Below are 16,866 nucleotides of genomic sequence, written 5' to 3'. Positions count from 1 at the left end.
TCCTACCCAGACCATGCCTCCTTGCTATACACACATTTTCATGATATGAACATGCACCTCCTAGCTTTATAAAATGTAATATATACAACTAAATGATGGATTATGCATGTCCAAATTGCAAACAGGGCTTCTAACATGAACATTTTAGTAAAAATGAAAACGTCATACTTGGGATCATGGGGTGGTCCTTCTTGAGATAAAAGCTGAAACTCACACACATTGCCCGATTTTTGGCTATGCTCCATTAAAACGCTAATGGGATTCTTCCCAAAGTAAGTCAACATCTGCTGTACTCCAGGCTAAGAAAAAAGAAGACAGGAAAGTCACTGATAAAAGAAAAGTACCAATGGACCTCTATGGATCAGCTCCTTCAATCTGCTCCCCTTATCCTGGAATTATAGATGGAATCAGACCTGCATCTTACTCAGTGCACAAAGACAGTGGTAACGAGGAAGACAAGTATGTCTAATGTAAAAGTGCTTGCTGCCTCAGCATCTACCTGGGATGTTTCAGACATTTCCACTTCCTCAGGGCCGCCCTCTGCTTCACGGAGAAGGATTTTCAGGGCTATGGAGGCTGCTTCCTTCTTGGCTGTTTTCTTACTGCTTGCTTCTACGGCTGGGAACTTTCGTCCACTGACAACAGCCTGGAATTTAAATCTTCCCAGAAAAGAAAGCAAAGACATTATACAGCTTTGAATAAAAAATACACATTTGTAAATTTTATTCTCAACAGAGGACTTGGGGCACATCTAACCAGTGATATTTTCAGTATGTCCACACTGACTATGTATAGGAGAGATTTGTGGGTACTGTTTCTATTGTATGCAGATCTATTTTTATAGATATACATTGTGCAAATCCTGACTGGCTAGATGTATCTTGTTCCAAAGACAGGGTTGAGAACCCTTGTTCTAGAGCCCAACTGAACTCTAAATTTTTGGTTCCTGTCGAAACTGAATCTGTGTGCCCCCCCCCCCCCCTCCGACACTGGGAGGTTTGTCCCCAGGCCTACCTTAGGAAGCCTTGGTGGCCTAGTGGTCTCTTTGGGGGCAAGAACAAACTCCACTCATTCCTGTCCCGTACACTACTCCAATGGAAATGGCTGCCAAGACTGACGTGGGAGGTCCCAGCAGCCGTTTCCATTGGAGCAGAAGCACAAGTGGGATTCGTTCTTGCCCCCAAAGAGACCACTAGGCCACCAGGGCTTCCTTAGGCCTGGAGAGGGCCTATCAGTGTTGGGCGAGTGGAGGAGGAGCAGCTTTGGTTTCAGCCAAAAATGCACAGGCATTTTTGGACAAAACCTGAACCCAGATTTCAGGTTGGTTTCGGTGTCGAATCTGAAACTCAACTGGCCTCCACCTTGCACAGTATGAGTGTGGTTGTGTTCTTGTCCACTTGAACGCGCAGAAAGGTTAAGAAAGAAAAGATTAATGATTAGGTTTTATATGCTGGTACTCCCTTCATTATGAGAAACAAAGTGTATTTAGTCCAATAAGAAGTATCACTTGTTAACCTTTGTTTTTTGTGTATTCTTTAAATTAAAATGCAGCTGTAAGAGACACGAACTTCCAGGTGCTTACAATACATATCTTTGAAAGACTTCAAGATCAAATCACCAATATCTGGGAGGCTCTGCCAGAGGTAAGACAGTCTATGGAAGTTTAAATCAGGGCTGGAAAAGACACCAGGATTCCTAATAATTATGCCCTAGCACCCAAAAGAGATGGGTGTGTGCTTAGGCCTTCAGCTAATTAAGAGGTTGTGTCTAAACTGAAGGAAAGGAACATGAATGCCTGGTGGATGGGAGAATACTTGCAGAAGAAAGAGAGCAAGGAATGTAATAAGTAGAAAAATAAAAAAAATTAAGAAAGTTGTATGAACACAAGATAGTTGAGTATTTTATGTTTGTCTAGTTAGGTTTGGGCTACTGTATTTTGTGCACTGCTTTGGATGATCTGGAAACGTTCAGGTGGGTTGTATACAAGGCTCAAAAAACAAACAAAAAAAAAATCTATTTTAATTTTGCCCATGTTTCTCAAATTTTTCTACAGCTTTCTTCCCCAAACTACACACTGCTAGTATCATGTTGACTAAAAGTAAAATAGCCAGGGGGAGAGGGGAAGGAAAGAAAAGCAAAAAAAAAAAAAAAAAAAAAAAAAAAAAAACTCATAAATCTCTCTAGCTCCCAAACATTTTTCATTGGTACCTATGAGTTTCCACCCCAGTTTAAAATTATTACTTTTTGTGTGTGTGGGGAGGGGGGGGGGGGGGGGGGGGGGGGGGACGACGACAACAAAACACTTCTCGTTTACAGGATCAATAGTTGCTTTATCTGCCTACTTTTTAAAGGGTTCATTTCCTTGAGAACATTTAACACTGTTTTCTTTTTCTGTGACTTCATTTTGGAAGTATTGAGGTGACACACAGGGAATGGAATAGGATGAGGTCTAGTGTATAACCCCCCCCCCCCCCCCCCCCAATGTGGGTCCAGCGACATTTTGAATTAAGTTAAGGTCTGAAGAGAAAGCTAAGAGATCTTTACAAAACAGGGAAAGGGAGTCATTAAAATGAATATTAAAATCAACTAAAATGATAGGATGTGAAGAATTAAGACAGAAGATGGCCAGTAATGAATGTAAGAGTTGGCAAGATGCAGCTGGGGGTAGTAGCCCAGAAGAAAAACTTAAGGTGGAGTGTCACTGAGTCAGAGAAATTTGGCAAGGCCAGTTGAGAGTAGATAACAGTTATCCCACCCCCTCTGTGGATAGTATACCAGTGGATCTATAATTAGGACAGAAGAAGTTGCCTATCTTTGTCAGTCAGTATATCTCTTTCTCCACCTGCTGGTAGATGGGCACAACCCACCAGTTTCTGGATTCATCTGCTGCAGATCCTAAGAGCCAGATGACCAATTAGGGCTGAATTCTCAGCTCCTCACAAAGGAAAAAGGTAAAAAAAACCAAACTCCACAGCACTTGATCAATTAAGCACTTGTCTGATTGTTTCTTTACAATTCAGCGCAGGTCTTGCAACTCCCCCGTTTACAAAGCCACACTAGCAAGGCAGCTACTACTGCCTATTAGCTCTCCATTCCCACAACAGCGACATAGAAAGGTCACAGTGATGGCAATGTAGACTAACAGCACTGGCCAGCAGAAGCATCAACAAGCTGAGATGGCTGAGAATGGAGAAAACTTGTGTTGGGTAATGGGGGTGGTGACCAGTTAGTTACCGCATGGAACGAGGACTGTCTGGATAGAGAGAGATGAAAGAAAAGCACAGACCAATGAAGATGATTGCAATGGTGGATAAAAGCAGTAGGGGAGGGACAGCTGGATTGGGGGTTGTTGCTGGTGGGGATGAAGGTGGTGAAAACAATGGTAGGATAAGAAGGGAAACTAGAGTGGGGAAAAGACAGGTGAGAACTTATAAAGACAGATTGAAATATGAGTGGAAAACAAGAGAATAATGTCTGAAGTTAGTATGCTCCCCCCCCCCCCCCCCCCCCCCCCAGACGGACACAAAATCAGGAAAAACAAGGACTTAGCAAAGGAGAGGGAACTAACCACTGGAGGGTATCTAAAACTTTGCCATTGACCTCTTCTCACCTTTCAGTGAGAGTCAGAGTTCTCATCTGCTAGTGCTAGATCCAAAGAAAATTCATCAAGGCCTGAATGAATCAGTAATACTAGACACAGTGATGGTGGGGATTTCATGTCATTCATCAGCTATGTGTAAAATTAGACTTTAATTCATAGGCAGAATCAAGACTCCGCATGAATTGTTTTTTCGTTATAGGGCCTGCCTCAGGAGTCTCTGTGAAACTCCCGACAAGTAAAATGAATCGCTTTACTTGACGAGTCATTGCTTTAATTGCCGACATTTCACTCTGTTTCTGAAACAGCACGTGATGTTCGCTTTATACTGATATTAACCTGAGCTCAGCAACACCGCTGTTCGACAATACCGTGGTGATTTCACAGAAACTCCCGAGGAAGGCTCTATGGCCGAAACATGATTTGTGTCGAGAGTCTTAATTCTGCCCATGAATGAAAGCGTAATTTTACACCTCGGTGTGGATTTAGAGTTATTTGTAACCATTGTTGTGTCTGGTATTCTTCATTCCAGCAAAGATTTTTCTTCTTGTGTCTTGTCCGTTTCCTAAATTAATCTGTCATTGCAAAGAGAGGGCACTTTATAAAAGAGCTTTTTTTTTTTCCTGATGCCTTCGGCTAGGGTCTTGGATTCGGGCTCCCCGCTCTTTATTTTGGTTTTTTATACATTGTTGATGTTTCCCCTGCCCCTTAGATTATCCCTTTTTTTTTATTTTGTTGTATGAATGATTTTACTGTCCTATCAAAATTCTAGTTCTCTTATTTGCTCACCAGTTAGAGCAGTACCATAAATTTAATAAAACTGTAAACTGTAGAAAATAAAACCCATAAGAAATATAGTGTAATGGTTTCTCAACATGGAATACAAAATTTTCCATCTTACGTCCAACTTAATAGAAATTTCCCCTTACAGTAGGGGAATGGTCAGGGATCATAAGCAGGAATGAAACTTGTCAAACTAAAATGACAGCCTCAAGATCCTTCTGATGTTGGATAATTGTATTCAAACCTTTAAAATTACCTCCTATATTTTTTAAAAGAATGGCTTATCCAGAAATAGGAATGCAAACAACAGCCTCATAGAAAACTAATGAATCTTTCTTACCTTGGGTCATGAGATGGTCCACTTTGATTCAGGAGGACAAACTCACAGTGCTGAGAAGAATACTGGGAAAATTCAATAAGTCCACTCACTGGGTTCTTTTCCAGGCAAATCATTAACTTATCCAAATAGGACATCTCTTGACCGCCTTCAAATTCACCCAAGGGACTCTCCATAATACCTTGCAGCTCATCAGTCTCTTTACTTATGCTGTTCAAGTCCTCAGGAATGTCATCAGTGGCAAACTTGCCATTTTCAAAGTTATCGTAAGTTGAGTTCTTTAAAGGGTGCACCTTAAGTGGACCTTTATCTGCAATATCACTGTCATTTACGCCTTCCTGTTCAGTCACTGTTTGCTGCCCATTTTCCACATTTGGCTCATTCTCCATGGCTTCATTCTGCTCATTCTCTGGCATTTCAGTGCAGACAACTGCAGCCACAATCTCTTCTTCCTCATCTAGCACTTCACTTGCCTTCTTTTTCATCTGCATTCTCTCTCGTTTCTTGTCAGAGACTGACCATTTTGGAGGGGCTGTACCCTCTCTGTAGATATCTCCCAGTTTTTCCAAGTTATAGAGCACATGATTAACTTGTCTTGTATTTGTACCAGTCAACGCAATATTTTTGGCAATAATGTTTGCTGTTGACTCTGGATTATCAAACAAATAGTCAAGGATTTTCTCTTTCATCTCAGCCATGTCAAAGGCTAGATTATCTTCTGAGCAGTTTACAGCAGTTTCTTTAGAACTAATGGAATTATACTCAAATGTGTGTATCTTAGAATTTTTTCTACTCACAACTCTAGACGACTGTCCTGCAACTTCTGTGTTTTCTTTAATTCTCCAGTATGGGGGTCTATCGCCTTCTTTATATAACTTGCCCTCCTTATGCAGTTTGTAAAGATGACGATTGATATCTCTCTTCTGGATTTTAAGATGCTGAGCAATGAAAACAGCTGAGTATGATTTACTCTGAGTAAATTCTTTTAAAAACGTTATAATTTCTTCCTCATAATCTCTCACTTCAAGATTCTGAACATTTAAAGAAAGCTCATCAACACTTTTTTCTAAATTTTTATAGTAACTCTGAGGCAAGAAAGGATAGGAAAAAGTATGGGCTTGGTGGTTTTTAAAAGATCCTTTTCCTTTTGGCCAACTGTGGTGAACACTTCTTGATAAATTCTGCGCAGTAGGTGGATGGACTTTTGTGACGTTTTGAAATGCTGGTGATCTCTGTACTGGGCCTGAAGACACTGGAACCTCTGTACAACCTCCTAGGAGGAACTGCACCTGCTGTTTTCTCAGTCTGTCAAGACTAAACCCCTGTAAAATGAGAAGATTATTAGAAGAGGGTGTATTAAGAATGCAACCGAACTTAAACTTCTTGTGCGTTTGCCATGAACCTCGGCCACAACCTGTACCTCTGTTCATAACGTATTTTTGTAATATAATAAGATGCACACAGTCACCAAATAAGTGGCAGCAGTAATCCACTCCCCAACTTTTAACACCTGCTGCAGACAAGCTTGCATAAAGGAAAATAAAAAGTTTAAACCACGATTATACACACACAAAGTCCAGCTGGACCATTCTAATTCTTTATATTCTGGTATTTCATGAAACTGAAAAACAAATTCAATTGATACAGAATACAGATGCAAAAATGATTCATGGATCCAAGAAATTTGAGGAAGCTACTCCTTTGTTGATGAAGTTAAATTGGCTTCCCTTTGAAGCTAGAAAAATGTTCAAATTGGCATATGATGTATATAAAATCTATGGCCAGGTACCAGTACATTTAATGAAGCTTATTACAGCTTCTCACTTTAGGTGAAACTTCTGGAATGACTGATTCTTCTAAAAGGTGTACATTTTAAGAAGATTTTTGATAGTCTCTTCTGTAGCAAACTGTTTTTATTTGATATAATCTTCTTTTACTTGACATTCATACTTGTTTTTGTAAACTTTTGAAAGCATACTTATTTCAGAAACACTGTGTCCATAATCAAAATGTTTTTATATTGTTTGAAATTTTTTGTGAACTCGTGATGTTATAATTAAGGCATCTGCCCTTGTTGTACACCACTGAACTTATAGGAATATAGTGGTTTATAAATCTCAGAGAATATAATACAATTAAGGGCCAACAGAATAACATTGGTAAATAAATATTTTGTCATTGAAGGTACAATTCTATAATTGGCCACTGATTTAGGTGCCCCAAGGATGCGTGGGGAAAGTCTATTCTATATTAACATCTGAGCATCATCCTGATTCTGTTCAACAAATACTGGCTTATGCTAGTTTTCTGTATCTTACATTTGTGGATCCGAAGTTACTCCAACAATAGACCTAGTATAACTGCAGCCATGTAAATATGACAGGGCCACACCTAACTTAGAAAGTTGCACATTTAAGTGGGAGTCTTGCCCATTGCCCACCTATGCTATACAACTCCCTTGCATTTATGCACTATGCCACTTATGTACCACATTGAAACCAGCACTTAGGCACCCTGTTAGTACTTTCACAGGGAAGTGTACACTTAGCACAAAAATGCCGGCATTCTGTAAGTTTAATGCAGACACCCAGTTGAAGAGGACACCACTGGAGAATGCCCTATCAACTCTGATCATTTTACAAGTATTCATTTTACACATTCGTTGTAAGCTGTCTTTTCCCTGGTCAGACAAGGAATAAGTTCAATTTGCAACGCAAGGAACTGGCTTCATCCAGGCTTGCAGAATAACATTTTACTTTGGCAGCGGCAGCACTGAGACTTCATTAAACACCCTCATCCTCCCCGTCTCATCTGCCCGCAACCTCTGAGTCATCTTCGACTCCTCCCTCTCCTTCTATGCCCATATCCAGCAGACAGCCAAGACCTGTCGCTTCTTTCTCTATCAGCAAAATTTGCCCTTTCCTCTCTGAGCACACAACCCGAACTCTCATCCACTCTCTCATTACCTCTCGCCTTGACTACTGCAACCTACTCCTCACTGGCCTCCCACTTAACCATCTATCCCCCCTTCAATCCGTTCAGAACTCTGCTGCGCGTCTTATCTTCCGCCTTGACCGATATGCTCACATCACCCCTCTCAAGTCACTTCACTGGTTTCCGATCAGGTACCGCATACAGTTCAAGCTTCTCCTACTAACCTACAAATGCACTTAATCCGCTGCCCCTCATTACCTCTCTACCCTCATCTCCCCTTACGCTCCTACCCGTAACCTCCGCTCACAGGACAAATCCCTCCTCTCAGTACCCTTCTCCACCACCGCCAACTCCAGACTCCGCCCTTTCTGCCTCGCCCCACCCTATGCTTGGAATAAACTTCCTGAGCCCATACGCCAAGCCCCCTCCCTGCCCATCTTCAAATCCTTGCTCAAAGCCCACCTCTTCAATGTCGCTTTCGGCACCCGTTGTACCTCTATCCAGGAAATCTAGACTGCCTCAATCTTGATTGACTGCACTTTTTGTCCTTTAGATTGTAAGCTCCTTTGAGCAGGGACTGTCCTTCTTTGTTAATTGTACAGCGCTGCGCAACCCTGGTAGTGCTTTAGAAATGTTAAATAGTAGTAATTGGCCTTTCCTATGATTATCTACAAGGATTAGTTGCAGGTCTTAGCAGGAATTAACTACATTATAATTCTGACCCTTTGCAGCAGCAAGTTCAGAATCTAACAAGTATCTATAACATTTCTGTAAGAAAAAAAGTTACCTGAGATTCATTTAGCAGAGCAGAATATTAAAAGCAATGAAGACATTTACCTTAGATTTCTTCTCAGCCAAAGCACAATTCATTTCACAGGCGGTATGAAAACATTTGATCGCTCTACTGTTACACTGACCAAGCCTTTATTCTACCAAGGAATTAAATTGTTTGGAAAATGATGAGATTTCACAGTATCTCGGTCGGTCTTACAATTACATTTTAAAACACACTCTTAAAAGCAAGAAAAGTAACCCCCTGGCTGCAGAAAATGGCCCCAGCTGAGTTTCAGTTTCTTTTCTTCTTCTTTTTCTTGCAATCTGCCCAGGCAAACGTAACTAGCTACAGGGTGGGAGGGGTGCGGGAAGGTTGCAGCCAATCAGCGCTCCCCTAGTCCAGCGAGTTACCGCCCCACACACGACAGGAGCGCGTCCCTCAGCATTGACGTCATCCTCGCATGCACTACGGTGAAAAACATTTAGCATAATCGTTGTAAGCTGTCTTTTCCCTGGTCAGACAAGGAATAAATTCAATTTGCAACGCAGGGAAGTGGCTTCATCCAGGCTTGCAGAATAACGTTTTACTTTGGCAGCACTGAAACTTCATTAAACTTGCGCGTTTTACTTCTCCATAACATAATACCGCCCTGTTGAAGATCCTTAATGAAGGGCTCCTCACTCTCCAAGTACAAGCACTAGACAATGAATCCCCCAACTTTATCCTCTAATAACGCAAGAATTTTAAAGATAGCTAGTTACAGTGTTTGGGCTTCATTATGTAAAGTTTGCGATGCTATTGTTTTCGTATAATATTAAAAGAAAAACATAACAATGGTTATGTACACTTGTAGAGTATGGCTGCAAGACTCTGATATACTTTACCACTGCAAGTATTAGCAACACGTATAGATAAATATAAATCATTGATAACGGATGCCTACAATACTTGGGACATGCAGATTTTTATCTTCCATAAGGCTAGTTTGCTACAGTACTTGTTGAAAAAACATTTTTCAAAGCTATATATTTTGGGCTGAGTCACATGCATAACTATGCACGTAACAAAGTCGTACAATGTTTTAAAGTAATTTCTAGTCCAATAGGAAACAATTTTGATAGAAGCCATGGGAATAGAAGATCTTAAAATACCAGTTCCCAAAGCAAGTTTTGTAAATGTCCCTTCCTCCCTTCTCACCCGTAACTGTCTTGTCTGTCTGTATTATTTAGATTGTAAGCTCTTTTGAGCAGGGACTGTCTCTGAGTCTTTGTATCAGGTGTTTAGCGCTGCGTGCGTCTGGTAGCGCTATACAAATGCTAACAATAATAAAAAAAATGTACAATTGATGGAAAATATCTAATATAAACTATGCACAAAAATTACAGAATAAGGTTACCCAGTTCCACCTATAGCAACTGGAATGTACTGCTTTCTAAAACAAAAAAAGCATTGAGGTTGTGAAAGAGGAGGTTATTTTATAAAAGGGGCGTAAAAATATTAACATAGTAGATGATGGCAGAAAAAGGCCCAAGAAATGTGCCATTTTTTGTGTATACCTTACCTTGATTTGTACCTGTCCTTTTCAGGGCACAGACCGTATAAGTCTGCCCAGCACTATCCCCACCTCCCAACCACCAGCTCCGCGGCTCTGTTATTTATTTATTTTTTTTTGCAAAGGCTACAAATGGTTGCATATGCCTTCATAAAAATAGGCTCCTAAAAGAAAAAGTAGACACAAGCCTTATAACGTCACTTGTTCTGCTGCACTGAAACGGTTATTGCGGCTACATATCTTTCCTATAAAAGTGTAAATAGGGAAGAATATACCTGCATAACAGTTATCGTCCCATGCAAACAATCAATCTCATCCATCCATTCATTTCAATTCTGCGAAGGTGGTGTCGGATAACTATTACCTATTTCCGCCACCCGGCTATTTATGTTCAAAGTATTTTTCAAGCGGGATCATTTGAAACAATGCAAGAGAAGCCGATTTTCAAAACAAAATAACCCCCCTCTTTCGGTGTTCGGGCTACAAACGGTGGCATCTCTACATTGCACCAAGTGAAGAAAAAGAAGCCAGCGTCAGCCGCTGAAGGATTCGTAGCCGGCAGCACTTGCAAGGCAGAAGCACAAGGGCCTAATGGCGAAGAAGGCCCGGAGGGGGAAGGGGGGGGGGTGGGCTGAAAACGTGCCTGACGTAAAAGGAGAAAGCGTGGCGGCGGTTGGGGTCTGCCCTTACCGTGCCCGAGGCCGCGCTTGCCTCCGCCGCCGTCCTTTCTGCGCTCCGGTGCTGCTGCCGTGTGCAGGCCGCAAGGAAGGAGCGAGTCTCACTCTCTTTCCGTCCGCGCGCAGCAGCGACCAGGCGCAGGCTGATGACGTCACGGGGACGCTGAAGGCGGGAAGGAGGAGGAGAACGGTTGTGACGTCGACGGAGGGGGCGGGGAGGGGGAGGAGGAGGAGGCGGCGCCGCCACAGAACGAACGAGCGAGGGAGAGTGAAATAATTAGTGTAAGAGGAGGAAGAGGAAGAAAGAAAGAAAGCATTTTTCTGGACTCAACGGACGAACTTGCACAATAGTGGGCGGTACAAGTGAGTAATGTTTGTTATAATAACCTTAAATGATACATTTCCAAGTAAACAATGTCCTGCGTCACTCACCTTATTCCACAACTTAAATGGTGTTTGGTCAACATCTCAAAATAAGCGTCACAATTACACGTATCCTTCCACTTGCTTTTATAACAAATGTGAAAACCTTATTAAGCTCTATAACAAAACAAATAAAATACCTTTCAAGTAGCAGTTTATGTATTTATTGCATTTGTATTCCACATTTTCCCACCTCTTTGTAGGCTCGTGAACGGTGGAGGTTTGTAAGAAATAAACATTTAGTATTATAGAAAAATCTTGGCTAATATGATAGTGATATAAAGATATAAAAAGTACCAACAAACTGTTAAAACATATTTGTTTGCATCTACAGAAACCTCAATTCCTCCTCAAAGAATGAATAAAAAGCAGAAAGGGGCATTTTCCAGAAAACCACCGTAGAAAAAAAAAGTTGATTTTGGTGTAATCTCAGTCTAAACATGGACCCTATCCAATTCCAAGCATATTGTAAAGTACCTGTACTAAATTTGGGGGTTCATTTTCAAAGCACTTACAAAGGTCTATAGATTACTATCAGGCATATTTTCAAAGCACCTAAAGTTGCATATTAGCCTATGGAACTTTGTAAGTCTCTTTGAAAATACACCTAAAAGCCTACAAAAAAATGTATGGCAGGAAGGCACCTGTGCATGCAAAAGTCCTCTTAAGAGACAGTGCACTGGGCAGCAAATGCAGCAGGTTCCATAGGATGATATCCAGTTGTGAGAATGATTGGTCTGCTGTTCTTGGAGAACATCTGGTACAGGTAAGTCTCTTCACACTCTGTTCCTCCCCTCGGTTTGCAGTGGAACCTGAAATTGGTCCTGAAGATGCTCCAGAGTCCTCCCTTTGTGCCACTTAAAGAGGCTACTTTAAAGGATCTCACTCTGAACTTGGTATTTTTAGTGGGCATTACAGCAGCCAGATGGGTTTCAGACTTAAAGAGTAGCCTAGTGGTTAGTGCAGTGGACCTTGATCCTGGGGAACTGAGTTCAATTCCCACTGCTGCTCCTTGTGTCTCTGGGCAAGTCACTTAACCCTCCATTGCCCCTGGTACAAAATAAGTACCTGAATATATGTAAACCGCTTTGAATGTTGTTGCAAAAACCTCAGAAAGGCGGTATATCAAGTCCCATTTCCCTTCCCTTTCTTTGTCTTTCCTGAAGTTGGAGTTTCACTTTGGACTATTCTTTCTTCTTAAAGTAGTGTGTCTCTTTTCATGTTAGTGAATCCTTACTTCTGTCATCCTTCTAAAAGGAGGATTGGGGTAGAGACTTTTCCATTCTGTCAAGTTCTACTTTGATACTTGGAGGTAACTAATGAGTTTAGAACATCTGGCCATCTTTCTGTTCTGCTTGTGTGTTCAAAAAAGGGTCTTCCTGCTTCCAAAGTTACAGTGAGGCATATTTTCAAAGCACTTAGCCTCCCAAAGTTCCATAGAAACCTATGGAACTTAGCCTTCCAAAGTGCTTTGAAAATATGCCTCAGTGGCTCTTTAGATGAAGGAAACAATTTCCAGTGTATATCTTGGCAGGTAACCTACTTCCTTCTATATTAAGAGCGCGCTGTGTAGGGGAGTAATTACTGCTTGGGTGGAGTTTTTGGTGGTTCCACTGCACAAGATTTGCAGATCAGCTACCTGATCTTCAGTGCATTCATTTTCAAAGCACTATAGACTGGTTGTAGCTGCCAGACACAATGCTAATTTTGGGGCCTCTGTTTGAGCAGGAGCTTCAGGTTCCCACTCAATACTTGAGTACTGCTTTGGCATATTCTACATGAATGAAAACTATCAGGTTAGAATTCATTTTTCTTCCTTAGCGTCAACAACAGATCAATCCAGAAACTTGTGGAATGTGACAAATTAGTATTCAAGTAGAGTGGAACCCTGAAGCTCCTGCTTGGAGAATTGAGACCCCAAAATCAGCATCGTGTCTGGCAGCTACATCCAGTCAACCACACAACACCACTGTAAAGGGATGACCACTGGCTGCCTGTCCCATTTAGAATCTCAGACAAGCTACCCCTTCTAAGCCATAAGATTCTCCAATCAGGTCAGCCTCCTTATCGTTCACAAAGTTTGGCCATATAGGGCGCTTCGTGCCTCATAAGGTAACCTATTACAAGTTCATTCCTTTCCACTGTTCACTCCCAGATATTTACTGTGATAGGCTCTATCCTTTGGAACTCATTCCCACTGGCCCTACGGCTAGAAACTTCCCTGACCATTATTAAGTCCCAGATTAAAACTCATCTGTTCACACTTGCCTTTGATTCCAGCCAGCCTTCGTTAACTTGCAGGTGCAGCTCGGACTACATAATGGCGTCCTCATTGCTTCTTGTCTGTTCTACATACCCATCTTCCTGGTCCCATACCCCCTAATTATCTGCTTTTCTGTCTTTATTGTGTTTCTGTTAAATTTTCACTATGTTTATTTGGCACTGTAAACTGCTTTGATGACTGTCCCCTAGGCGGTATATCAAGCAGTGCTTTTTTTGTGCCAGTACACGCCAGTACGGCGTACCGGCACCTTTTTTGTCCGGTGGTGTGCTGCAGCCGGCTCGCACCGACTTGCAAGAGCTGGTTGTTCTTCAGGGTGAGCAGGCTCTCCTCCCTCCCTCCCCTGAGCTAGAGGGTCCATACCTAGTACATAAGTAATGCCACACTGGGAAAAGACCAAGGGTCCATCGAGCCCAGCATCCTGTCCACGACAGCGGCCAATCCAGGCCAAGGGCACCTGGCAAGCTTCCCAACGTACAAACATTCTATACATGTTATTCCCAGAATTGTGGATTTTTCCCAGTCTCTGCGGCCATTTTGAAGAGCGATGCAGTAGCGCCGTGGAAGAGTCAGCGCCGGCAGCGGGCAAGAAACACTGGGGATCTTTCCTGCCTGCCCTGAAGAATCCACGACAACCTGGGTGGCTGGAGGGGGGAGGGCAGGAGAGCGAGGAGAATCGCTGGGCATGGGTGGCTGGAGGGGAGGCAGGGGAGAGATGGCAATCGCTGCTGGAGGGGGGGCAGGGGACAGAGGACAATCGCTGGGCATGGGTGGCTGGAGGGGGGGCAGGGGACAGAGGACAATCGCTGGGTATGGGTGGCTGGAGGGGGGGCAATGTAACAATTGCTGGGCATGGGTGGCTGGAAGGGGGGCAGGGGGAGAGGAGGGTTGCTGGACATGGGTGGCTGGAGCTTGGGCAGGGGAGAGAGGAGAATTGCTGGGTATGGGTGACTGAAGGTGGGGCAGGGGAGAGAAGAGAATCACTGGGCATGGGTGGCTGGAGGGGGGCAGGGGAGAGGACAATCACTGCTGGAGGGGGGCAGGGGCGAGGAGAATCGCTGGACATGGGTGGCTGGAGGAGGGGCAGGGGGAGAGGAGGGTTGCTGGACATGGGTGGCTGGAGGGGAGGGCAGGTGGAGAGGAGGGTTGCTGGACATGGGTGGCTGGAGGGGAGGGTTGGGGGCGAGGAGGGTTGCTGGACATGGGTGGCTGGAGGGGGGGCAGGGGAGAAAGGAGAATCGCTGGACATGGGTGGCTGGAGGGGGGCAGAGGAGAGAGGAGAGTCGCTGGGCATGGGTGGCTGGAGGGGAGGCAGGGGGAGAGGAGGGTTGCTGGACATGGGTGGATGGAGGAGAGGGCAGGGGGAGAGAAGAAATGCTGGACATGGATGGAGGGGAGGGAAGAGTGAGGAAGGAAATGAGATGAGGGAAAAGGAAGAGAGGAGAAAAACTGCACATGGATGAAGAAAATAAGCAGAAGCTGGATCCACTGGACAGTCAAGTCTGCGGAGTAGGACCCAGCTTTTACTTACGGATGTAGGGCAAGAAATGAAGAAGAAAGGCAGAAAGTAAAGAAATAAATGGAAAGGAAGCCCTGGCACGGAGTTAAGAGGACAGATAGCAGCAGAATCGGATATTGGGCCAGCATGATCAGAAAAACAGTCACCAAAGAACAAAGGTAGAAAAAATAATTTTATTTTCATTTTAGTGTCTGGAATATGTCCAATTTGAGAATTTACATCTGCTGTCTTATTTAATACTGTAGCTGTAACAGCTTACAGAAATTATTTATAATGAAAAAAAAAATCACGTTATTTTTTTCTCCTATACTAGTATAATATTTTCAATCAGGTCGGTTTATATGCGCCATGGCTGGTGTAAGGGGTGTGGCTATAATAGGGGTGGAGTCATACGTGGTGACCCCGCCCACAATGAGTACCGGCACCTTTTTTTCTACAAAAAAAAAGCACTGGTATCAAGTATTAATAAACTTGGATCAATCCAGAGGTCCACCCTTGTCATCTTTCTCTTTTTTTTTTTTTTTTTTTCCTTTCTCCCCCTTCTGCTTCTACTGTTTACTTCTATAGTTTGGAAGAATTTTCTGTTTCATTAGAAGTCTAGTTTCCTGACTTTGAGTTGCTGTGCATAGTGAACTGTTATATTTGGAGAGAAAGGAGATATTTTTTTTTTGTCTTACTGCTTTGTTAATGGGATACTGAGGTGCATTAGCTACATGCTGCCTCTTTAGGCACGCACAACTCTGTTCTAAATCCTCTATCTCCACCTGCTGGTAGATGGGCATAATGCACAAATTTCTGGATTGATCTGTTGTTACTAAAAGGAAAGAAAACTATCACACAAGAAGTACTTTTCCATTCAAGGGGTCACCACTCTTTCTATTAAAAAATGTGTGTGTGTACTGTTCTGCATCTAGACCTTTTCACCTTCAATTTATTTAAAACATTTATATCCTGAGTGGGGAACAATCCAGATCTGGCAGCTGTTCCAGAGCTTCCTTTCCACTGAACAATACCTGCCTCCTTTGCATTTATATGGAGGTATTTGTCTGTATCATATCTCCCCTTTCCTGTCTTTCTGCCGGGTTACATATTTAGATATTTAATTCTGTCCTCATATGTTGTATATGACAAAGCCCACTTTGGTGGCAGAGCTGGTGGTTCAGAGGCAGGGATAGTGCTGGGCAGACTTATACGGTCTGTGCCAGAGCTGGTGGTGGGAGGCAGGACTGGTAGTTGGGAGGCGGGGATAGTGCTGGGCAGACTTATACAGTCTGTGCCGGGGCTGGTGGTTGGGCGGCGGGGATAGTGCTGGGCAGACTTACACGGTCTGTGCCGGGGCTGGTGGTGGGAGGCGGGACTGGTAGTTGGGAGGCGGGGATAGTGCTGGGCAGACTTATAGGGTCTGTGCCAGAGCTGGTGGTTGGGAGGCGGGGTTGGTGGTTGGGATAGGGCTGACCAGACTTATACGGTCTGTGCCCTGAAGAGGACAGTACAAATAAAAAAGTAGCACATATGAATTTATCTTCTTGGGCAGACTGGATGGACCGTGCAGGTCTTTTTCTGCCGTCATCTACTATGTTACTATTTTTAAAAGCTGCCCTCTGGACAAGCTCCATTTGGTTTCTATCCTTCTATGTTTCAAAGTTTTTATTGATGATGCCACAGATTAACACAATCATTTGATTAAGTACATAACAGTTTAAACTTTGTCAGTCATATGTACACTAATCCGCGGTCATTATCATCAAATTTGATTTACAATTTCCTTCCCAATTCCCCCCTTCCCCCCCTTAATACTGTCTTTAACATAATCCTTGTATCAAAATAGAACAATAAACAACAATGAACATTACCCGCTATCTGCACTTTCCAAGAATAATAACTTGTATTTGTATCGCGGTTAACCCCTTATCTAATATCTCCCTCCCTTTCATCCGGTTTCTATCCTTTTAAAGGTACAGTCTCCAGAATAGCACACTACTCCATA

The 16,866-nt window shown here is 43.0% G+C and overlaps 1 protein-coding gene across 4 annotated transcripts in view; it reads right to left on the bottom strand.

Annotated features, from left to right (window-relative positions):
* ADAR (adenosine deaminase RNA specific) overlaps positions 1–10,790 on the bottom strand; it is a 57,651-nt gene extending 46,861 nt beyond the window's left edge. The window contains exons 1-4 of one of the 4 annotated variants that reach the window (XM_030186410.1): positions 10,670–10,790; positions 4,722–6,040; positions 500–659; positions 169–299 (exon numbers count right to left, since the gene is read on the bottom strand). In XM_030186410.1, coding sequence (XP_030042270.1) covers positions 169–299; positions 500–659; positions 4,722–5,416 — 986 coding nt within the window. In that variant the 5' untranslated portion in view covers positions 5,417–6,040; positions 10,670–10,790. Of the gene's footprint in view, positions 1–168; positions 300–499; positions 660–4,721; positions 6,149–8,489; positions 8,729–10,254; positions 10,274–10,669 lie in introns of those variants that run through there. The other 3 variants (XM_030186407.1, XM_030186409.1, XM_030186406.1) reach the window with 3 other exon arrangements.
* Between the last annotated feature and the right edge of the window lie 6,076 nt (positions 10,791–16,866).

Source organism: Microcaecilia unicolor, chromosome 14 (genome assembly GCF_901765095.1).
Source record: "Microcaecilia unicolor chromosome 14, aMicUni1.1, whole genome shotgun sequence".
In the NCBI taxonomy this organism is placed as follows: Eukaryota; Metazoa; Chordata; class Amphibia; order Gymnophiona; family Siphonopidae; genus Microcaecilia; species Microcaecilia unicolor.
Note: the sequence above shows the minus strand (reverse complement) of the source record. Positions and strands in the feature narration are given on the sequence as shown.